The 24620-nt window shown below is 44.2% G+C and overlaps 1 protein-coding gene across 1 annotated transcript in view; it reads right to left on the bottom strand.

The window, feature by feature from the left end:
* SCN4B (sodium voltage-gated channel beta subunit 4) overlaps window positions 1-17629 on the bottom strand; it is a 61518-nt gene extending 43889 nt beyond the window's left edge. The window contains exons 1-2 of the mRNA XM_073657056.1: window positions 17463-17629; window positions 17080-17215 (exon numbers count right to left, since the gene is read on the bottom strand). Coding sequence (XP_073513157.1) covers window positions 17080-17152 — 73 coding nt within the window. The 5' untranslated portion in view covers window positions 17153-17215; window positions 17463-17629. The remainder of the gene's footprint in view (window positions 1-17079; window positions 17216-17462) is intronic.
* Between the last annotated feature and the right edge of the window lie 6991 nt (window positions 17630-24620).

The following is a 24620-nucleotide window of genomic DNA, read 5'->3' as shown; positions in this document are numbered from 1 at the left end:
GAATGGGGGACATATATACCAGGATGGAGGACAAATATACCAGGATGGGGAACATATATACCAGGACGGGGATATATATACCAGGATGGGGGATATATATACCAGGATGGAGGATATATACCAGGATGGGGGATATATATATATATATATATATATATATATATATATATATATACAAGGATGGGGGACAAATATACCAGGGTGGGGGACATATATACCAGGATGGAAAAAACATATATACCAAGGTGGGAAAAACATATATACCAGGATGGGAAAAACATATATATATACATACCAGGATGGGGCCAGGATATGGGGCACATATACAAGGATGGGAGTCATATATACTGAGATGGGCCCAGGATGGGGGACATATATACCAGGCAGGAGACCAGGATGGGGGACATTACTACATAATGGGGGAAGGGAGGCAACTCATATGTCCTCATAAGATTTAGATCGTTACAAGGGCCCATATATCTGACCAACATTGAGGGGGGGGCAGGGAAAAAAATTTGCATCAGGGCCCATCGGACTCTAGTTACTCTACTGTATAAAGTGCTATGGAAAATTAGAAAAAAAAATCACAAAAAATGCTGAAAAACATATTTCTAACACGCAGTAATAGATATTTGGTCAGTAGGAAGGTTGTAAATGACTGGGCCCCTGAGAGCCCACACAAGCGATAATCAAGGAGTAACATTACGGCTCTAAAACAAATTTTATCGCCAATTGTAAAGCGCAATAAAACTGTTGGGATATTCATACATTTTATCATATTATTTTGTATAATCCAATTCTCATACCATTAATGCACCACGCTATATCGACAGAGGCTTCTAGTTAGGCCATCTGTGATATTGATCAACCCATGATGTAAGTACAAACTCCGCATAACAATGCATCAAACACGGTGCAGGAAGCTGCATCACACCGGGGACGTACGACTGCAAACCGCATCACATGGAAGATTTACAGGAAAGATACTCTGACTCATACAAGGATAATTTCATTAAGTGGAAGTCTCCTTTAAAAGTCACATTTGATGTAACCCTAAAAATATTTTTGCAACTGGTAGAAAAAAAAACCCATAAAATTCTAATTTGGCAGATTCGATCAAAATCGGCCAGGAAAGTTGATTCACACAATTTTTTTTTTATGCGAATCAAATGTTTCAGTAAAAAGACACAAGTCCAATGAGTTCAAATTTTACCATATGTCCAGATAAAGGCAAAAATCCCGTGAGGCAGATGCTAATGGCCCAATATTAGGGGGGAAATCCTCCTGACTCCACATATGGCAATCAGATTAGTTTCCTGAATCAATGTCCCATCATAAAATCTAGTACCTGTAACCCATAATATTATATTTATCAAAAAAAGACATACAGGTTCTCCTTGAAGTTTTTTTTAGTGAATCAACTATTACAGCATCATGTAGCAGAGCTCCATAATGTCACTGCTTTTACAGTAAAGAATCCATGGTCTCAATGCTCGTACAGTACTGCCTGGCACTGATCGCTAAGGTTAAGTATGTTGACCACCCACACACTCAAGTCTTTCAGTGACAATTCTATCCAGGGTTTTACTATTACGTAAAAAAAATTACATTTTGTTTGCTCCACCCAAGTACATGACCTGACATTTATCTACAGTTGTGGTCAAAAGTTTACATGCCCCGGCAGAATTTTTGCTTTCTTGACCTTGTTTCAGAGAATATGAATGATAACAAAAAAACTTTTTCTCCACTCATGGTTATTGGTTGGGTGACGTCATTTATTGTCAAACTACTGTGTTTTCTCTTTGTAAATATTAATGACAACCAAAAACATCCAGATGACCCTGATCAAAAGTTCACATACCCCAGTTCTTAATACCGTGTATTGCCCACTGTAGTGCCAGCGTCCCTGCCCTCTGCTAGGCAGGGACGCTGCTCCCCTCACCGCTCTGCTCCGTGCCCGGCTTCCTCCCCCCGCTCTGCTGTCAGCGCGCGCTCCGTCCCGGCGTCCTCCTCCTGCTCTGCTCTCAGCGCGCGCTCCTTCCCGGCCCCTGTGCTTAGGGCGCGCGCGCGCGCGCTCCCCTCCTCTTAAAGGGGCCGCGCGCGCCGCCCTAAAGAGTCCCCGGCCAATGGCCGGAGGACTTCATCATATATAAGGCACCTCCTCCAAAATGGAGGTGCCCGAGCAATGTTGTTTGCACCTGTGTCTCACCTGTGCTTCAGCCCTCAGGTCCCGTTGCCAGTTACCTGCCAGTTTCCTGCCAGTTACCTGCCAGTTACCTGCCTGATTCCTGCCTGAATACTTGTTACCTGTCTGCCAGTCTGAGGTCCGACGGTCTGCCTTACTACTCCTGTCAGTCTGTCTAAAGGACCAGCCTGCCCGCTCACCTGGGAGCGCATATCAGCTACCTGCCTGCTTGCCTGAGGTCCGACGGTCTGCCTTACTACTCCGGTCAGTCTGTCTATGGACCAGCTTGCCCGCTCACCTGGGAGCGCTTCTCCGTTATCTGCCTGCTTGCCAGCCCGGAGGCTCCGTTGTCACGTGCTGTGACCACCAGCTATCTCAGAGACTCTTGCCCGCTCACCTGGGAGCGCATCTCCGTTACCTGCCTGCTTGCCAGCCCGGAGGTCCCGTTGTCACGTGCGGTGACCATCAGCTATTCCAGAGACTCTTGCCCGCTCACCTGGGAGCGCTTCTCCGTTACCTACCTGCTTGCCAGCCCGGAGGTTCCGCCGTCACGTGCCGTGACCACCTGTTATTCCAGAGACTCTCGCTTGCTCACCTGGGAGCACACATCTACCATCTGCCTGCTAGCCTACCCGGAGGCTCTGCCATCACAGGTCGTACCTACCCTTTACCCAGAGACTGCCCTGATCACTTGCCGTATCTCCCTGTCCGTTCATCCAGAGACTGCCACCCGCTCCCTTACAAGGGCCGCCCCCTTGTATAGTAGCTCAGAGGTTCCGCCTCCCAGACCCGTTACAGTTTGCTCGGGCCATGGAACCCGGTGGCACCCAAGCTCCCTCGCTCTCGGACCTCTGTCTTGAACTGTCCCGTCAGAGGTCCCAACAGGAGGCCATCCTGGGTCACCTGCGGAATGTTAATACTCGCCTGAACACTCTGTCTGATCCACCAACAACCTCCGCCAGTGCCATATCTTGCAATCCGGCAGCTCCGCTGCCCACTAATACTATGGTATCCTACCCCGGACCCCGGCTTTCTGCACCTCCTCGCTTCGGAGGCGACCCCGTCCAGGCTCGGGGCTTCTTAAATCAGTGCACCCTGCATTTTGAACTTTTGTCCTACCAGTTTAACTCCGACCGGGCCAAAATTGCCTTCATCATGTCCCATCTCACCGGGGAGGCCCTGGCCTGGCTGAATCCTCTATGGGAGAGAGGAGACCCCCTGGTGTCCAACTTGCCTGCTTTTCTCACGGCTTTCCGGAAAGTCTTCGACGAACCCGGACGGAAGACCTCATCTGCATCATCGTTGCTACGCCTCCGTCAGGGGAGTCTCACCGTGGGCCAATATGCCATACGGTTCCGTACCCTTGCCTCGGAGCTGGCCTGGGATAACGACGCTCTGGTTTCCGTCTTCTGGGAGGGTCTGTCCGGCCGTATTAAAGATGAACTTGCCGGTCGGGACATTCCTACCACTCTCGATGACTTAATAACTCTTGCCACCCGGATTGACCTACGGTTCCAGGAGCGTGCCAAAGAGGTCACCCGTGAGAGAAGGATTCCACGTTTAGCTCCTACTTTCCAGAAACCCGTCATTCCCTCCATCTCTCCCCAGGTACACTCTCCTGAGCCTATGCAGGTCGACCAGACCAAGATGGTCAAAACCCGTCAGGACTCACGCCGTGCCGAGGGGAGCTGCTTCTACTGTGGCAGTAAGGAGCACCGGATCCGTGCCTGCCCGGAGAGGTCGGGAAACGCCTGTGTCTAGGTTCGCTCAGAGAGGTCCACCTAGACAAGAATAAATCCTCTCCATCCCTGCTGTTGTCAGTTTCGATCATCTACGGGGAGAACCGTTATTTCGAACTAGCCCAACTTGACTCTGGAGCAGCCGGGAACCTTATTTCACAGTCCCTGGTTGAGAAATACCGCATCCCCACCAAACCTCTGGCTGTACCCTTGTCTGTCGCTGCCGTGGATGGGGGCCTCTTACCTCGCCCCATTCAACTCATCACCGAATCCATTACCCTGCAGGTGGGAATGCTGCATTCTGAAAGTATCTCCTTTCATGTTCTACCTGGACTCTCTCACGCCCTCTTGTTAGGTCTGCCCTGGCTCCAGAGACATGCACCCGTGCTAGACTGGCAAACCGGAGAGGTCCTTCGCTGGGGACAAGACTGTCATAAAACCTGCCTGGTTCCCGTCCATCCCGTCCGTCCCTCTCCTACCCCAGCTAATCTACCTGGACTTCCGATTCCTTATTGGTCTTATGCAGATGTCTTTAATAAAAAGGAGGCAGAGACATTACCACCACATAGACCATACGACTGTCCCATCGATCTGCTACCCGGTACTACTCCTCCCCGTGGGCGTATCTATCCTTTATCCGCTGCTGAGACCCGGTCAATGTCCGAATATATTGAGGAGAATCTGGCCAGAGGATTCATCCGGAAATCTACCTCCCCGGCGGGAGCAGGCTTCTTTTTCGTCAAAAAGAAGGACGGCTCTCTCCGTCCCTGTATTGACTATAGAGGCCTAAACCTGATCACGGTGAAGAATAAGTACCCCCTTCCGCTCATTCCAGAATTATTTGATCGTCTGAGGGGGGCTAGGATCTTCACCAAACTGGACCTTCGTGGGGCGTACAACCTGGTTCGTATTCGTCAGGGGGATGAATGGAAGACGGCATTCAACACCCGGGACGGCCACTATGAATACCTGGTAATGCCCTTTGGTCTCTGTAACGCTCCTGCCGTCTTTCAAGAGTTGGTCAATGACATCTTCCGGGACCTTCTCTACTCCTGCGTAGTGGTGTACCTGGACGACATCTTGGTCTTCTCTCCGGATCTCCAGACTCACCGGAGGGACGTTCGTCAGGTCCTGCTCAGGCTAAGGCAGAACCATCTCTACGCTAAATTTGAGAAGTGCCTCTTTGAGCAGACCTCGCTTCCGTTTCTGGGCTACATTATCTCTCAGACCGGCCTACAAATGGATCCTGAGAAACTGTCTGCCATCGAGAAATGGCCCCGACCGGAGGGGTTGAAGGCCATTCAGCGATTCCTGGGCTTCGCCAACTACTACCGCCTCTTCATACCACACTTCTCTTCCCGGACGGCCCCAATTTCTGCGCTCACCCGTAAAGGTACTAATCCCAAAGAGTGGCCACCCGAAGCAGAGGAGGCCTTTCTTTCCCTTAAACAGGCCTTCTCTTCCGCCCCGGTGCTGCATCGCCCAGATGGCAACAAGCAGTTCTTCCTGGAAGTTGACGCCTCCTCCTCTGGAGCCGGAGCGGTACTTACTCAAAAATCATCTTCCGGGAGGATGGTAACTTGTGGCTTCTTCTCTAAACTCTTCTCCTCCTCTGAGCGCAACTATTCCATAGGAGACCGAGAGTTATTGGCCATCAAACTGGCATTGGAGGAGTGGCGTTACCTGCTCGAGGGGGCTCTTCACCCGGTAATAATTTACACTGACCACAAGAACTTGGCTTACCTCCAGCATGCCCAGAGACTTAACCCGCGCCAAGCCCGGTGGTCCTTGTTTTTTGCTCGTTTTGATTTTGTCCTTCATTTTCGCCCGGCTGACAAAAACGTCAAGGCGGACGCCTTGTCTCGATCCTTTCTGGTGTCTGATCTCGAGGAGGATCCGAAACATATCATCGATCCCGCCAGAGTAATGCAGGTGGCTCCCGTGAGTCTAAATCGTCTTCCTCCTGGTAAGACGTTCGTACCAGTACCTGATCGGGAGAAGATCCTACACTGGGGTCATTCGTCTAAACTAGCTGGCCACGCCGGTCAGAAAAAGACCCTCCAGTTTATTACCCGGCACTACTGGTGGCCTAACCTGCACAAGGATGTAATAGACTTTGTTTCTGCCTGTGTGTCCTGCGCCCGCAACAAAGTTCCGAGACACCTGCCGGCCGGCCGCCTCCTACCTCTGCCAGTACCTGCTGCCCCCTGGCAGCATATAGCGATGGACTTCATTACTGATCTGCCCGTCTCTGCCGGTTGTACGGTCATTTGGGTGGTCGCTGACCGCTTCTCCAAGATGGCTCACTTCATTCCACTGCCAGGCCTTCCGTCTGCACCCGAGCTGGCTAAAGACTTTATCCGCCACATCTTCCGTCTTCATGGCCTGCCCCGTCACATCGTGTCGGATCGTGGGGTACAGTTCACTTCCCGTTTCTGGAGAGCCACTTGTAAATTGCTGGACGTCACCCTGGACTTCTCCTCCGCTTACCACCCACAGTCTAATGGTCAAGTGGAACGGATCAATCAGAACCTGACCAGTTACCTTCGGCACTTCGTTAATGCCCACCATTCTGACTGGGTGGATCTCCTGCCATGGGCCGAATTCTCGTACAACAATCACGAGAGCGAGTCTTCCTCCAAATCCCCGTTTTTTGTAGTCTACGGTCAGCATCCTCGGATCCCGTTTCCCGTCTCCACCTCGGCGGACAATCCGGCTGCGGAATCTCTTGTTAACAAATTTTCCTCCATATGGGAGAGTACCCGGTCCGCACTCCTTCTGTCATCCGAGCGTATGAAAAGACACGCTGACAAAAAACGTCTGGACCCTCCTCAATTCCGCCCTGGGGATAAAGTCTGGCTCTCGTCCAAATATGTCCGGCTCAAGATCCCTTCCTATAAGTTAGGGCCTCGGTTCATCGGCCCACTGGAGGTCATCAGTCAGATCAACCCGGTGGCCTATAAATTGAAACTCCCGGCCAACTTACGGATCCCTAACTCCTTCCATGTATCTCTCCTCAAACCTGTGGTACTTAACTCTTTTTCCAAGTCTACAGGTACGCCTCCTGCTCCGGTTTCTGCTGAGGACGAGTTTGAGGTAGAGAACATTCTTGCCACCAAAAGGGTAAGAGGAAAGACCTTTTTTCTGGTAGATTGGAAGGGGTTTGGTCCTGAGGAGAGAACGTGGGAGCCCCGGGAGAACATCCATGCCCCTCTCATCCTAGCTAAATTTCTGTCTGGCCTAAAAAAGGGGGGGCCTAAAGGGGGGGGTACTGTAGTGCCGGCGTCCCTGCCCTCTGCTAGGCAGGGACGCTGCTCCCCTCACCGCTCTGCTCCGTGCCCGGCTTCCTCCCCCCGCTCTGCTGTCAGCGCGCGCTCCGTCCCGGCGTCCTCCTCCTGCTCTGCTCTCAGCGCGCGCTCCTTCCCGGCCCCTGTGCTTAGGGCGCGCGCGCGCGCGCTCCCCTCCTCTTAAAGGGGCCGCGCGCGCCGCCCTAAAGAGTCCCCGGCCAATGGCCGGAGGACTTCATCATATATAAGGCACCTCCTCCAAAATGGAGGTGCCCGAGCAATGTTGTTTGCACCTGTGTCTCACCTGTGCTTCAGCCCTCAGGTCCCGTTGCCAGTTACCTGCCAGTTTCCTGCCAGTTACCTGCCAGTTACCTGCCTGATTCCTGCCTGAATACTTGTTACCTGTCTGCCAGTCTGAGGTCCGACGGTCTGCCTTACTACTCCTGTCAGTCTGTCTAAAGGACCAGCCTGCCCGCTCACCTGGGAGCGCATATCAGCTACCTGCCTGCTTGCCTGAGGTCCGACGGTCTGCCTTACTACTCCGGTCAGTCTGTCTATGGACCAGCTTGCCCGCTCACCTGGGAGCGCTTCTCCGTTATCTGCCTGCTTGCCAGCCCGGAGGCTCCGTTGTCACGTGCTGTGACCACCAGCTATCTCAGAGACTCTTGCCCGCTCACCTGGGAGCGCATCTCCGTTACCTGCCTGCTTGCCAGCCCGGAGGTCCCGTTGTCACGTGCGGTGACCATCAGCTATTCCAGAGACTCTTGCCCGCTCACCTGGGAGCGCTTCTCCGTTACCTACCTGCTTGCCAGCCCGGAGGTTCCGCCGTCACGTGCCGTGACCACCTGTTATTCCAGAGACTCTCGCTTGCTCACCTGGGAGCACACATCTACCATCTGCCTGCTAGCCTACCCGGAGGCTCTGCCATCACAGGTCGTACCTACCCTTTACCCAGAGACTGCCCTGATCACTTGCCGTATCTCCCTGTCCGTTCATCCAGAGACTGCCACCCGCTCCCTTACAAGGGCCGCCCCCTTGTATAGTAGCTCAGAGGTTCCGCCTCCCAGACCCGTTACACCCACTCTAACATCAATTACAGCTTGAAGTCTTTTGTGGTAGTTGTGGATGAGGCTCTTTATTTTCTCAGATGGTAAAGCTGCCCATTCTTCTTGGCAAAAAGCCTCCAGTTCCTGTAAATTCCTGGGCTGTCTAGCATGAACTGCACGCTTGAGATCTCCCCAGAGTGGCTCAATGATATTGAGGTCAGGAGACTGAGATGGCCACTCCAGAACCTTCCCTTTGTTCTGCTGTAGCCAATGACAGTTCGACTTGGCCTTGTATTTTGGATCGTTTTCATGTTGGAACGTCCAAGTACGTCACATGAGCAGCTTCCGGGCTGTTCAGTACAATTTGCCTCCAGTATTTGCTGATAACGTGCTGCATTCATATTTCCTTCAATTTTTACCATGTTTCCTGTGCCTTCGTAGCTCACACATCCCCACAATATAAGCGATCCACCTCCATGCTTTACTGTAGGAATGCTGTTCCTTTCATCATAGGCCTTGTCGACCTCTCTCCAAATGTAATGTTTTTGGTTGAGGCCAAAAAGTTCAATTTTGGTCTCATCACTCCAAATTACCTTTTTCCAGAAGTTTTGAGGCTTGTCTCTGTGATGTTTGGCGTATTGTAGGCGAGATACTTTGTGGCATTTGGGCAGTATTGTGCATCTTGAAACAGCCACACCGCTAGTTTTCAGAGAGTCCTGAATTTCAGCTGATGTTATTGGTGAGTTTTTCTTTGCATCCCGAACAATTTTCCTGGCAGTTGTGGCCGAAATATTTGTTGGTCCACCTGACCGTGGTTTGGTTTTTACAGAGCCTCTGAGTTTCCATTTGTTAATCACAGTTTGAACGCTGCTGACTGGCATTATCAGTTCTTGGATACCTTTTCTCGTAGATCCGTTGACAATTCTTTAGCTTTTCCCATGACTCACAATCCAGAAACGTCAGTGGCTGGATAAAAGATGCAAGAGTCTGTCTGGATCCCAGAAACTCACTCAGCTTTTATGCACACACACTGATTACAAGCAAACAGGTCACAGGTGAGGATGTTACCTTTAGTAGCCATTCAAACCCATTTGTATTAAATTTTGTGCATGTTATCAGGCCAAAATCACCAGGGTATGTGAACTTTTGATCAGGGTCATTTGGATGTTTGGATGTTTTTGGTTGTCATTAAGATTTAAAAAGAGAAAACACAGTAGTTTGACAATAAATGGCTTCAGGCAACCAATAACCATGAGTGGAGAAATTTTTTTTTTGTTATCATTCATATTCTCTGAAACAAAGCCAAGAAAGCAAAAATTCTGCAGGGGTATGTAAACTTTTGACCACAACTGTACATTAAATTGACATTTCTCAGCCTAAGCCTTCAGTTTACATAAATTACTGTGTAATATTAATTTAGCCTCCTCTGTGTTGATTACCTTGAAGAACACAGTATCATCTACATATATTGACATTCTACTCTATATGCCATCTACAATTGTTAATAAATATATTAATAAGAAGAAGGCCCAATACTGATCCCTGTGGTACCCCATTGTTAACTGTGACTCAATCCGAGTGTGTCCCATTAATAACCATTCTTTGTTTCCTATCTCTGAATCAGTTGTTCACACAGTTATACATATTTTTCCATGGTTCCATTGTTCTCATTTTATGTGTTTTTAGATAACACCATATCAAATGCCTTTGAAGAGTCCTGATAGTCAACATCCAGGTCCTTATCCTGGTCGAGTTTCGAACTTATCTCCTCATAGAAGCTGATCAGATTAGTTTGACAAGACTAATCCCTCAAAAACCCATGTAAATGTTGGATCATGAGGTTATTTTTATTGAGATACTGCAAGATAGAATCTCTTATAAAATCCAAATATTTTGCCCAAAGTCAAGATTAAAGTTATATAAGTAACCAATTAATATTTTACTATATATGTAGAGCTTGAGAGGAAACTGGTGTACCCATAAGAAATCCACACAAATGTGCAGAGTTTGCTGTGGAATTTCCGCAGGGAAAACGCTTAAAAAACGCTTGGTAATACGTGCCCCATGGTCCCCAATGATAATCCGCATGTTCTGTGTACATGCTGCGGAAATTTCCGCTGCGGATTATCATTGTGGAAAAATACGCAGCATGTCCATTAATTTTGCGGACACGCAGCGTAATTGCCGCCATTGACTTGCATTGGACCGCGTGACATCAGCATCACTGGATCTGCACAAGCGGATATCACACGGTTCAATGTGCGGATGGTACCCGGGTCTGGAGAAGAGGAGACTCTCCTCCAGACCTGGGTACCATAGAAACTGTAAGAATTTAAAATAAAAAATAAAGATTATATTTACCTTCCGATGTCCTCTCGGTGTTTTCTCCCCTCCGTCTGGTCTGCTGTATGGGTCGCGGTGTTGTGAAGGACCTGCCATGACGTCATTGAGTCATGTGACCTGACACATGACTCAATGACATCACCGCAGGTCCTTCACAACACCGCGACCCATACAGCAGACCAGACGGAGGGGAGAAAACACCGAGAGGACATCGGAAGGTAAATATAATCTTTATTTTTTATTTTTTACCATTCTTATTCTTTTTTTACTATTATTTGGTCACACTATATAAATCCATGCCGGTTGCATGGATTTATATAGTGTGACCAAGTTGTCAAGCACTTTCCAAGTGATGCTAAAATCGCTTGGAAAGCGCTTGTCAACCCGCATGTGGAAATGCAAGTGAAGAACGCTTCACATCCGCATGTCCCTGGCAGGAAAAACGCATGTACAATCCGCATGTACAATCCGCATGTACAATCCGCATGCGTTTTTCCTGCCAGGGAGAAGCGGAAAAAATATGCAGCATTTCTGCATCGTGGGCACATAGCCTCAAACTCCATGCAGATGTTGCCTGTGGTACGATTAAAACCCAGGACCCCTGTGCTAACCACTGAGCCACCCTACTGCCCAAAACGTTAAATGTTCACAACCTTCGCGCAAATCAATAGTAAAATAAAATATAAGAAACTCATAAATATCTATTATCAGAGAGATCTGCTTCTTTATCCACTGATGATCCACTTCTACTTCAACCCCCTGCCGTCTGAACTTATCATTCACTCTAAATTACTGCTAAAATCTACCTTGATCACAGCAATGGGTATTGCTAGCTTAATGATAGATCAGATTACAGCTGCTCATTGAAGTCTTTGGAGAGGGGAGGAGAGATACATAGGTATACCCCAGAGCTGGATTCACAGCTACCATGCTCAGTAATGGTATATAATGTCCACTATGCTGTTTCTGCTCAGGAAAGTAGGAATTTTTTTATTTATTTTTTCAGACATCAAAGCAGCTGGTCTCCAACTGTAGAGGGGAAAAATGCAGGATACAAGTCATATAATGGCCAGAAATAGTGTGATCCCTCCTGTTCCCACACAACAGCTTATTCTGAAAAGTAACATGAAATAACAGGTAAATGCTTTGAGAATTGTTTATCGCCATGTGTGACTTCCTCAAGGTAACCTTGTGTGACGTGGCAATAAAAATGGGGACATACAGACCCCCCCCGACTTTCCCTATGGTCTCAGTGATCTACTATGTTATTTATTCCTATAATGCTCGATGTTGGGTTTTAGATTATTCCTTGTTTGGATGTATCAGATTTAACACATCAATATACTTTGTTGCACTACACTTTATACCATGTGCTTCTTATATATAGTTTTTGCATTGGCCAGGGACCTTTGGTTACAGGAAGTAGGGGGAACTTTTGGCCACTTGTGATCCAGTTTGATTTTTATGTCTATCACAATGGTGGTTTTGACCATTTATATGTTTCCTTGTGCTTTGCATTGAAGCTTTAATAAAATTGTATTTTTCATTATATCCACTTGCATGCACGGCTACTATTCGGATAGATCTTGGTCTTTGCTTTTGATACAGAGCAATGAATGTAACAGGATAAGTTCCCTTGTCTCCACTTCCATAAGGGAAGCTTAAGTTGTATTCTTTTATACTTTCATTTAACATTTCAGAAATTAGGCACCAATCTAGCCCGTCGCCCCCCGCTTTCTTCTTTTGCTGACCCTTCGCTCACATCCCTGTTATGCGGAGTATTCTCTCTGCTATCTAAAATTGCAAAAAAAGAAAATCCCATCTCCAACCGAAACCCAAGCTTTACCCATCAATCACAGCTCTCTTTGGGCACGGTACGGTATGGAAGGACTGACCCTCAATTAAAATTCTTGCTCAATGTTATTCAAGGACCGGCTTCTTGTATCCAAATCCCTTTGATATTCCTTTTAGCAAGCCAATGTTTACAGTTTCTAATTCCCTTTGATATATAGTAGCACGAGTCGCGTCACCTTGTGCACAACATTCAGTCCGTCTCAAGGATACTGCTTCTACCGGAAGGGGGTTTATTTTTGTCCTTGAAAGTCCCACCATATTATTTACCATCTCCTATTCCTTCCACCACAGAACGCCATGCAAAAAATGACAGATATACATAACTTATAAGCTGCCGTTCAGTGAGCATCATATATAAAACCTCTTTGCTCTTCCACAATCGCATGCATAATTCACGCCAGCTGTCGGAAAGCTGATGCACTATTTCATGGAAGTCAAAAAGTCAGAAAGGACCACCAATAAAACTTAGTAAGAGTACTTTTCCCATAAAAAAAGCATGGGCACCCTGTCCCATGGGTGCACACATCAGTCCAATAACTATCCTGATTTTCCATTTTTTTTGCATTGGCAGTTCATCTTTATCAGTATTCTGCCAGTATAATAGGTACCAGAACTTCCTTTCACATAATTTCCCAGCATGTATTGCTTGTGTCAATTTTTTCCCTAACATTCACTCATGGCATGCTGTCCTATGGGTGCACATATCAGTCCAATATGTCCAAGAACTATCCTGATTTTCCACTTTTTTTGCATTGGCAGTTCATCTTTATCAGTATTCTGCCAGTATAATAGGTACCAGAACTTCCTTTCACATAATTTCCCAACATGTATTGCTTGTGTCAATTTTTCCCCTAACATTCACTCATGGCATGCTGTCCTATGGGTGCACATATCAGTCCAATATGTCCAAGAACTATCCTGATTTTCCACTTTTTTTGCATTGACAGTTCATCTTTATCAGTATTCTGTCAGCATAATAGGTACCAGAACTTCCTTTCACATAATTTCCCAGCATGTATCGCTTGTGTCAATTTTTCCCTAACGTTCATTCTTAGTAAATCATTGTTTATTATTTCATAAGCTCATTGAGATGAACTTTAAAAATGAGCACCCAGAACTTATACAGCAGCACATAGTCCTTACAGATCTTGATTACAGAGTAATAGCCGATCCATATGTCAACAAATGGTTCATCCGTGAGGTGCAACTCTTCTAGGGGAGCAGGGCTCCTGTATGAAATTGGAGGTAAATGGAGGGACACCATGGGCTCATAGATTTCTATGGATACTGCATGACGGATCTGCTCACCAGAGATCGGTGATACAATGCAGCCAAGTAGCTAAATACCACATGCCCTTTATAACTGTTAATTCTAAAAATACATCAGTCAATAAATTGTAGATAAGATGCAATGACACAAAGTCATACACAATGATGATTTATGTATGCATAGGTGTCTAATGAAATCAGGGAGGACTGTGCCTTATATTTCTGACTAATCTGTACCACGGGAATCCCATTCTCTACATTTCTTCCTTCTTCAGACAGACTGTGTTGGATGACATTAGACATCAGAGAACACAGATATATAGAAAATACGACGAACTCTATGGACACTGGACTAGACTGAGCAGCATAAGTCACCAACGGTCATTACTATACATGTAAAATTCATATATATTGATAAGAAGAAAAACATCATAGAGTTAATAACATAGAGGTAGATGAAGAATGGATATACTCTTTCTTTAGCAGATGAGGATGAGATTAAACTGCATTCAGCTTTTTCCATTTTTTCTGTATATAACTGGGAGGAATTCCATAGGTAGTGTGCAGCGGAGCATTTGCACTGCATTTTGCGGTAGTATTTTACCTTACCCACCAGATGTCCAATGTTAATGAATGAGAGTCTATTAATTCACAACCACAAATAGCATTGTTTCTTTGCAATATACCAATGCTGCAGAAAAAGACATGGAGCGCGCATCCAAAAATCATACATTGATCTAATGCCGCCAGGCAAAAATGGACAAAAGTGAACATAAGGGTTTAAAATTCTGATCAGACTGTATGAAGCACACAGTCACGTATAACACGGCCGAGTGCTATGCGATGTTTTATATCGGTCCATTGGTATACCTCAAAGCTCAGATCTGCGATTATTTTCTCATGCTGATTCTGCTTCCTAGACCGATATAAGGCATCTGAGACACACGTGTCTTGGTATTAAGACTTTTAGGTTGTCTCTGCAGAGTTCCCTGTCCGCGGTCCCCAGGACATCTCCTGGCTGCCTGCGGCTGTTGCTATACTAGCGTAATACTGATGGAAATCAGTGGCCGAAGGAGCAAGAGCAGGAACAGCAAGCGGTAGTAGAAGTTTTTGTAGTTAGCAAAAGGAGTTGGAGGAAACAATTCGTAGATAGGTGAAAACAGTCAGGGTAAGAATGTTCAGGAGCTTGGAGACTGGAACCTAGGCTAACAGCTAGACACAATACTCAAGCAATAAGTCAGAGATCCATGCGGCTTTATGTAGACCCAAACAGGAAACAAGATGAATCCCACAGGTTCAGAATCTGCCATCTTAGTAAAGGGCAATTGCAGAACACAACAGAAGCCTTCAGTGGTACGGAGTGGGATTGCAGCACAATTATTAAGGTGCACAATAGCAGCCACTAGTGGTCAAACTGTAAAAGGACAACTGGAATTCTGACAGCAGCTTCCAGTCTCTCAGTTACATGTCTGTCTATGATTTTCACTACCTCTGCCACTAGTCTGTGGTCTCCCGGACGTCTCTGGTCTGCCTGCGGCTTCCAGTACTTCATCTACCTGTCTTCGGTCTTCCAGGACCTCTGCTACGTGTCCGCCTGTGGCTTCCAGGACATCTCCTGTCCACTTGCGGCTTCCAGGACATCTCCTGTCCACTTGCGGCTTTCAGGACATCTCCTTTCCACCTGCGGCTTTCAGTACATCTTCTAACGGTCTCCTGTCTGCTATCTGTGTCCTGTATACCTGACCCATCTGCTGCACCGACAACCATGGCCCATGTACCCACCCAGTCCATGGGGTTAGAGGATCTACCTCACCTAGTGAGCACTTAACACTTATAAGTCTTGGCCCCACCAGTACAATGGAGCCTTTGTAGTAGAGCACTACTGCACCTACAAATATGACCTGTGACCCCGCTCGCTTGGCCAAGAGTCTATACATGTATAACAACCTTAAAATCACCACACATGCACTAAATAATGAGTGCATATGAAAGATGCAGTGTCTGCAATAAAATGTGATTAATCAGCACATGTGCATATGCATAACATAACATGGTGACAATTAGCATAACATTACATAGCAAAGACCAATCCTTACTTTACTGGTGGTCCACGGCACTGGTGGACACAGACAGAAAAGGGCCAGACAGACAGACAAGAGACAAATGTACCTGACCAATCCGCAACAAAAAATGCAGCAAAAGCTCATCAAAACCTGATTTCTGTAAGCAGGTTCTTTACTGCCAAGAGAGCAGGTTTTACCTGCAGAAAAAAATGCAGCAAAAATGCAACGTTTGAACATAACCATACACTGACAACTCATTGTTAATAGGGTCGTCCCCTTTCATCTTTTTTTTTTTCACTAGTTAGTTGTGGACATGGCAAAAATAATATCAGCTCATGCCAAACGATGCATCTCCCTAGTGTACAGGCTGCAGTGGTGACATCACATTAAGAGCGCTGCAGCCAATCACTGGCTCACCTACTACCCAGCAATGAGATTAGCTACAGCTGTTTACGTGACAATCACCGGAGCAGCGGTAAAGACACAGCACCGGACCCAGGAAGGTTGAGTACCAGCAGATTTTATTTTTACCATGGCCAAAACAAATTAGTAAAAAAAAGTTTTTTTTGTTTGTGGGATTTAAACTTTGATCATTATTTTAATGAATAGTCCTCTCCTTAGCACCAAATTTCCCAGGATTGGAGAAATAGCCCAAGGTCAATTTTTATATAACCAACAAGCTGCTACATGTTAAGGTACTGGCCCCTTTGGGGTATAATATATCAGTCTGAAAGGCCACGTAATAGTTTATTTATGGGATCTGAATACATTTTCACCTAAAAATGTTTTGTGCAACTGACAGACCTCAATGCACCAAACAGAAGGATTTGCATCTCCCAAATGTAGGGAGGTACGGTGCTGGAGACAGTCAGCAGGTAACGGACCCCTACGACTAGTGACTAAATTGGCCTGTTGCTGACTCAGCCTTTAGCTTTTGGATCTTACTGCTGACTCATTGGCACAAATAATCTGCTCACTTTGTGTTTTTTTTTTTCACTCTTAAAATGTCCCAGATTTGCACAGAATATTGCAAACCGGGCATAAAAATGTCAGACCTGCGTTATATCCCAGTAACACACACCACACCCTCCTGTAGTATCTAATTCCTGCAGTCCCCCTGCAGTCCCTGACTATACAATTTGGATACACTTTAGATACATGAAGAGTTCATGTTCACCTGGCAACATATAATCCACAAAGTAACTTTCCTATAATCCTGGGTGGACAATGTTGCTAAGCAGTACAATAATGTAGCAAACTATTCATATTATTAAAAGCAACCATGCCACTTACCCAGGGTCACAACGAGCCATGACTGACGTATATAGGGGAATAATTCTCTTTCCCACGGGGGTCCCACGGGCATTTTCTATCAGGGGAGTAAAGAAGTTGACAAACGAAATGCCAAGGAAGAGCCGTGATGATCAACCTGGAGAAAATAAGAAGAGTGTGTAATAAAATGAATAGCCTTCATGTCCTCTATAAGGGATAAAGCAGCACCAGTCCAAAGTGGCAAAGGCTGGAGTCACATACCAGTGTCTTAAAACCTTATTAAGCCACATAAATAAGTGCAAAGTGCTATAAAAAAATATATAAACCCTCCAACCTCACACTAATGTGCATAATACATTTGCAAACTGCATGCCCTCAGGTGGCCCAGCAGGTTGCCCACTTACCTGCCTGTGTCAGTACAGTGTAGGGTGTCTGTGGTTCCCCCCACCTTCTCCCCTCTTCTCTCCTGTCCTCCTCTCTCTATCCCTGGACTGCTTCCCATGTGCAGATACACTACTGCTGACTTCTCATCTCTGCAGTTTTAATGGGGGAGGAGAGAGTACTAAGCCCTGCCTCTGCCCCTGTCTGCAGATTCTTCTGTATCAGAGTAGGAGATACTCTCCATCACTATACAATGCAGCAACTTCAATGCAGGCAACACAAGGTCTATGCATAAAGTGCTGCACTGTCTGTGCCAATTCCAGATGTCACTAGAAAAGCTGAATTATAAGGTTCTCCTGTCTGCAATACTCTATTTACAAATATTTACTATTCTATTTACAAGCAAGTGCAATAGAGAAACATACTGTCTTATTCACTTGCAACAAGAAAAAATGATTATTATGCAATTAATGCATGGGAATAAGACTGATTATTAGGCAATTAATGCATGGGAATAAGACTATTATGCAATTAATGGATAGCAATAAGACTGATAATTAGGCAATTAATGCATAGCAATAAGACTGATTATTAGGCAATTAATGCATAGGAATAAGACTGATTATTAGGCAATTAATGCATAGGAATAAGACTGATTATTAGGCAATTAATGCATAGTCATAAGACTGATTATTAGGCAATTAATGCATAGCAATAAGACTGATTATTATGCAATTAATGCATGAGTATAAGAGTGATTATTAGGCAATGAATGCATAGGAATAAGTGATTATAGGGCAATTAATGCATAGGAATAAGACTGATTATTAATCAATTAATGTATAGGAATAAGACTGATTATTAGGCAATTAATGCCTCAGAATAAGACTGATTATACAATTAATGCATAGGAATAAGACTATTAGGCAATTAATGCATAGAAATAAGACTGATTATTAGGAAATCAATGCATAGGAATAAGGCTGATTATTGGGCAATTAATGCATAGGAATAAGACTATTAGGCAATTAATGCATAGAAATAAGACTGATTATTAGGAAAGCAATGCATAGGAATAAGGCTGATTATTGGGCAATTAATGCATAGGAATAAGACTGACTATTAGGCAATTAATGCATAGGAATAAGACTGATTATTAGGCAATTAATGCATAGGAATACAACTGATTATTAGGCTGTGGATGGATTTATGTAGATCTGAAGGTAGATCTTATGCAGTTACCTCCATGGAAAAAAAAGCAAAGCATTCAATGCCCCAAAAAAATCTGCTCTGGCAAATTCAGTGCAGTATGGACAAACTGCAGGCAGATTGCTGCTGCAGGACTATTACAGATGCTCTGAATAATGAATGCTGTGTTAAGGGTATCCTTAGATTAGCTATAGAGATCATCAAGACTATATCAGTACAAGAAGAAAAAAAAAAGATGCATGCAATGTCATAATGAAGACTGGGGAATGAGACTATGGATGTAAAGGACATAGGGAGGGAGAGGGGCCAGCAGCACATGGGACAGAGAGGAGGGGAGGAGGAGAGACAGGCAGAAAAGTCCTGTAATCAGATTAGGAAGGAAATGACAGGGAGAGAAGAAGCAGCCAGGACCAGGAGTAGAGTGACTTTAGTATGGGATCAGACATGGAGCAAGAAAGCTGGATGAAGAGTTGGGTTGTGACAAGTAAGGAGTATCACAGATCTAGATACTTGAAGACCCCAAACAGAAGGACAAGCTGCCAGACCCCAGTGCAGAGGTAAGAACAAATGTCATGGTGCATAGATTGCAATTAATGATATTATTTATTTGTTGGTCCTGTACTTTATAATTTTTCAAAACTGAATGACTTCCCATGTGCATCCTAAGGTTTTACTTACTATGATTGTTCTGCTAGTGACTAGTCTATGATTGTTCCCTGTATCAGTCCAGGATGTACAAAGTCCAGAAAAATGTCTGCCCCATCTCAACATCTGAGCACCTCCTGTAACTTTTTATATACATAGATGTGAGGTTTAAATGGACATTTTATAAACTGCACATTTGTAAGCAATGGATTATAATTCAGTGGAAAAATGCAAACTAAGGCAGAATAAAAATTCTGTCCAATTTTCATCCAGAAAAATTGGACGATTTTTTTTCTCATTTGTCATTCGTATGCAATCCGTTTTTTTAATACAGTAGAAGCTATTAATCATTTACATTTTCCTATGTTGTAGAATTGCAATGTATCCCTAAAAATTGGACGCTATACGGTGGCTCCGTATGGCATCTAATTTTTTTTCTCACACCCATAGACTTAAATTGGTCTCACCTGATTTCACAATCAAATGGCAGCATGGCGCAATTTATTTCACAGCCAAATGGGTCATAAAAAATTGGATAGCGCTTGTCCGATTTACACACTTGTGTGCGCGATCTCATAAAAAGAGGGGTTTCCAAATAGGTTAGTGCTCATGCTAAAAACAGTTACATTCAAAATGTATACAAACTTTACCAACTTTCTGCATTTTTACGTAGAGTGGTTTAGGGCTTTGGTATAGTAAGAGAATGGTTAAGATTGGTATTTAGTATCTCTGGTGATCTAGGGTGATAAAAGAGTTAACGCTGAAAATAATTATTTAAGGTGGTCTGTTTTAGGTTTACATGCTATTCTAAGTTGCTCAGTGGTTCGCACTGTTGCTTTGCAGCACTGGGGTCCTGGGTTCAAATCCCACCAAGGACGACATCTGCCAGGAGTTTGTATGTTCTCCCCATGTTTGTGTGGGTTTCCTCCGGGTTCTCTGGTTTCCTCCCACACTCCAAATACAGGTGCATCTCACTAAATTAGAATATCATCAAAAAGTTAATTAATTTCAGTTCTTCAATACAAAAAGTGAAACTCATATATTAAATAGAGTCATTACACACAGAGTGATCTATTTCACGTGTTTATTTCTGTTAATGTTGATGATTATGGCTTACAGCCAATGAAGACACAAAAGTCATTATCTCAGTAAATTAAAATAATTAACAAAAAAACACCTGCAAAGGCTTCCTACGCTTTTAAAAAGGCCCCTTAGTCTGTTTCTGTAGGCTCCACAATCATGGGGAAGACTGCTGACTTGACAGATGTCCAGAAGGCAGTCACTGACACACTCCACAAGGTCCCAGAGTCTGGAGGAAGAGTGGAGAGGCCACAATCCAAGCAGCTTGAGGTCTAGTGTGAAGTTTCCACAATCAGTGATGGTTTGGGGAGCCATGTCATCTACTGGTTTAGGTCCACTGTGTTTTATCAAGACCAAAGTCAGCGCGGCCGTCTACCAGGACATTTAAGAGCACTTCATGCTCCCCTCTGCCGACAAGCTTTATGGAGATGGAAATGTCATTCTCCAGCAGGACTTGGCACCTGTCCACACTGCCAAAAGTACCAATACCTGGTTTACACACAACAGTATCACTGTGCTTGATTGGCTGCAAACTCGCCTGACCTTAACCCCATAGAGAATCTATTATAGCGAATCTATGGGATATTGTCAAGAGGAAGATGAGAGACACTTTGTTTTTTTTTTCACTGCAGCATTTGAAAAATGCCTGGTGGGAAAAAAGAAAGTGCATGTTACTTCTTTGAAGCGACTCCTGATGGAATCTGCTCCAAATTAGGCACTGACCAATCAAAATGCTGCAAAAAAAATGCTTCAGGGTTCAAAAACTCATGTTGTCATATGAGCACAAGTATGCGATTTGAATGCATTTCCAAAAACGCATTGCAAAAACGTACAAAAAACGCACCAAGAATGCATAAAAAACACACGCAATTTCCACAGCGTTTTTGCAGCCAAAAGGTGCAAAAACGCTGCAGAAATTTCTGCACAAAATACCATGCGCACATACCCTAAGAGATGCTGAAATGGTGCAGACATTTCTGCACCACATACTTAATGTGTGCACATACCCTAGATTTTGGCAGGCTGCAGTGCTTGCTGAAAAATTTTCCCAAGGCTGGAAAACCCTTTTAAAGTTTGCGACATCTAAAGTCATTTGGGCACCTAGTATTAAATCAGTATGCATGAAGTTCCCCTACTGCTGACATAAAGAAAGATTTAATTTATTTAGCTCAATGTTTCCTCTTGAACTGCTTAGTTAGAGGTTTATGGGCAGTAAAATACCCACCTGCTTCTAGGCTTGCCGATCTATGGGGAGGAGGAGGATGTACGGGCTGGTAGTGTGTCTGTAGAATACACCCATACCACTGAAAAGTCAATCCTTCCAGATTGTTTCACTGTACGTTACATGTTCTATACATTGTATTGTGAAGAACAAAATAATCCATGGGCACAGCAAATGTAAAGTGTTACTGCTCTTCTCTTAGAAAGAAAATTCCTGGCGTCACGTTTCCATTGGAAATCAAAAATATTTTTTTGGGCACTACCTACAGTGCTGCTCAGCATTATTGCCACTCCTGCATTGTTTTCATAGACTGTACAATATTTTCAGAAATAAATGGAAATTTACCAAAGTTATATCCTCAGGATTTTGTAATTAGTGGTCCAAAGTAATACAACAATAAAACATTGTTTTTCAACTTCCATGTTGCAATTTCAAAGTAGAAACAGAAATTAGGCACCCCTAATTAATACTTGGTTGCACACCCTTTGGCATTGCTGACAGCCTCCACACGTTTCTTGTAGCCATCTATAAGCTTCTTGCTCTTCTCAGCTGGAATTTTCTCCCACTCTTCCTTTGCAGTTTGTTCAAGCTCTTGAATGTTTGCAGGGATCTTTTTCCTAATGGCAGATTTCAGCTCACCCCAAAGATTTTCATTGGGATTGAAGTCAGGACTCATTGCTGGCTATTTTAAAACAGTCCATTTTTTCTTTTTCAACCATTCCTGTGTACTTTTGGACGTGTGCGTTGGGTCATTGTCTTGCTAGAGGACCCATGATTTTCGACTCAAACCAAGTTTTCTTACACTGGTTAGGACATTTCGCTCTAAAATCTCTTGATAATTCTCAGATTTCATGATTCCTGTCAAACGGTCAAGACCTCCCGTACCAGATGCAGCAAAGCAACCCCACAGCATTATGGATCCTCCACCATGCTTAACTGTTGGTAAGATGTTCTTTTCCTTATAAGCTTCATTGCGCTGTCTGAAAACAAACAATTGCATTGCCAAAAAGCTCTATTTTTGTTTCATCTGTCCACAGAACATTTTCCCAGAAGGATTGTGGTTTGTCAAGGTACTCTTTGTCAAAGATCAGTTGTTCCTTTTCATGTCTTTTCTTCAGCAGTGGTTTCTTCCTTGGCCTTTGCTTATAGAGCTCTGCTTAGTTTAGTATGTGGTATATGGTACTTATTGAAACCATGACCCCAGACTGTTCCAGGTTGGCCTTCAGGTCTTTGGATGTTTGATGTGGTGTTTTTTCCACCATTCGCACCAACCTTCGAAGACATCTCTTGTCAATTTTCCTCTTTCCCCCACATCCAGGGAGGTTCTTGATGGTTCCATGCTTGGCAAACTTCTTAATAACATTGTGCACTTTTGAAACTGGGATACCAAGGTCTTTGGAGATGGCCTTATACCCTTTGGAAGTCTTGTGTTTAATAATAATAGCAGTTCTGATGTCCTCTGACAGCTCCTTTGTCTTCACCATTGTGACAAAGGAACAGGGCCTACCATGTGGATTTTTAAAACACTGTAGTCATCATTCATTGGCTAATTCATGTCACATGGGCACCGACGATGAATCACAGGAGAATCTCTTTTGTGATATACCACAGGCGAGTCAAAATGTGTTTTCATACTACAATTAATGTAAAGGGTGCCAATACCAGTGTCACAGCAAGCTTTAGGTTTTTCTATTTTTCCCTCCCATTGTTTTTAGTTTTAAATTATTGTTTATCATTTGCTCTTTTGCATTTAACACGAGTCTCTATACAAAAAACTGTTTCACTTGATTCATTTTTTTCAGTAGATATTCCACATTATGTACTTAAACTTCATGGGTGCCTATAACAATGAGCAGGACTGTATTATAATGATAATTTACCAACAATGTTTCTTTTAACCCCTTGGCAACACGTGTCTTACATTTATGATGTCCACAAACGCAAAACACGGGGATGAATCCAGGAGCAGTGGGAGATAGTTGTATATTTCAGCTGACATTCTGTTTTAACGGCTGTGATCAGAGATTTCTCTGATCTTGGCCATTTGAACCCTCAGATGCTACAAATAACTAGTTATAGGGAGAAGACTGTGACATAATTTTGGGATACCGATGAGTTCCCATGATAGGTAGGGGCCTAAAGAAGACCCCCAGATCTGGCATGTGTGTAAGCCGAGATGTGGGGTCTAATAGGCTGTCAATTTTATACCAAAAAGTGTCTAAATGGTAACGTTTCTCATTGTGGAGAGTGACAAGCCAAGCTTGGCATGTCAGAGTGAGGAGACTTATAAACCATGCATGCACCTCTGAGAAATTAAATATGCAAATTGTCTCTTCAGAGAGGAAGAGGACTAGAACTCTAGCGCCACCTATTGGAAGCAGCGAGCCTAAAAGTCAATATTGACTCTTTAAAGAGCCTTGTCAGATGACTTAGGATAAAAAAGCCAAACCAGAATCTCAATTTGCAGTCTTCTTCCTCTCTGAAGAGACAGTTTGCATACCAAAAGGTGCAATGCTCTGCAATACAAAATTATTAAGTGGTACTAAAAAAAAACAACAACAAAAAAATCAAATAGATAAAAAAATTCCATAAGAAATCAAAAGAGTGAAAAAAGTATATTTTCTAGTTATAAAATATGTTATGGGAAAAAAAATGAATTGATGGGATTGTAATATAAAATGGACATGAAATGGCAGAATTGCAGTTTAATTCATCCTCTTCCCACCCCCCAAAAAAAGGAATAAAATTTAGTCAATAACTCCTGCATCCCGTAAAATGGCACTAAGGAAACACTACAGCTCATCCTTCAAAAAAAAATCAAAAAAACTTTCACATTATTATTATTATTTATTATTATAGTGCCATTTATTCAATGGCGCTTTACATCTGCGGTAGTAATAAAAAAAAAAAGTCAGAACTCTGAGAATGTGGAAGCAAAAGCCTACAGATATCAGAATTAACAGCAGGTGAACAAGTGAACAAGAAATGCAAAAATATTTGTTAAGTAATTGAATTAAATAAATTA

Source organism: Phyllobates terribilis, unplaced genomic scaffold, assembly GCF_046119375.1.
Source record: "Phyllobates terribilis strain yellow unplaced genomic scaffold, ASM4611937v1 Scaffold_12__6_contigs__length_324123572, whole genome shotgun sequence".
NCBI classification, from domain to species: Eukaryota; Metazoa; Chordata; class Amphibia; order Anura; family Dendrobatidae; genus Phyllobates; species Phyllobates terribilis.
Note: the sequence above shows the minus strand (reverse complement) of the source record. Positions and strands in the feature narration are given on the sequence as shown.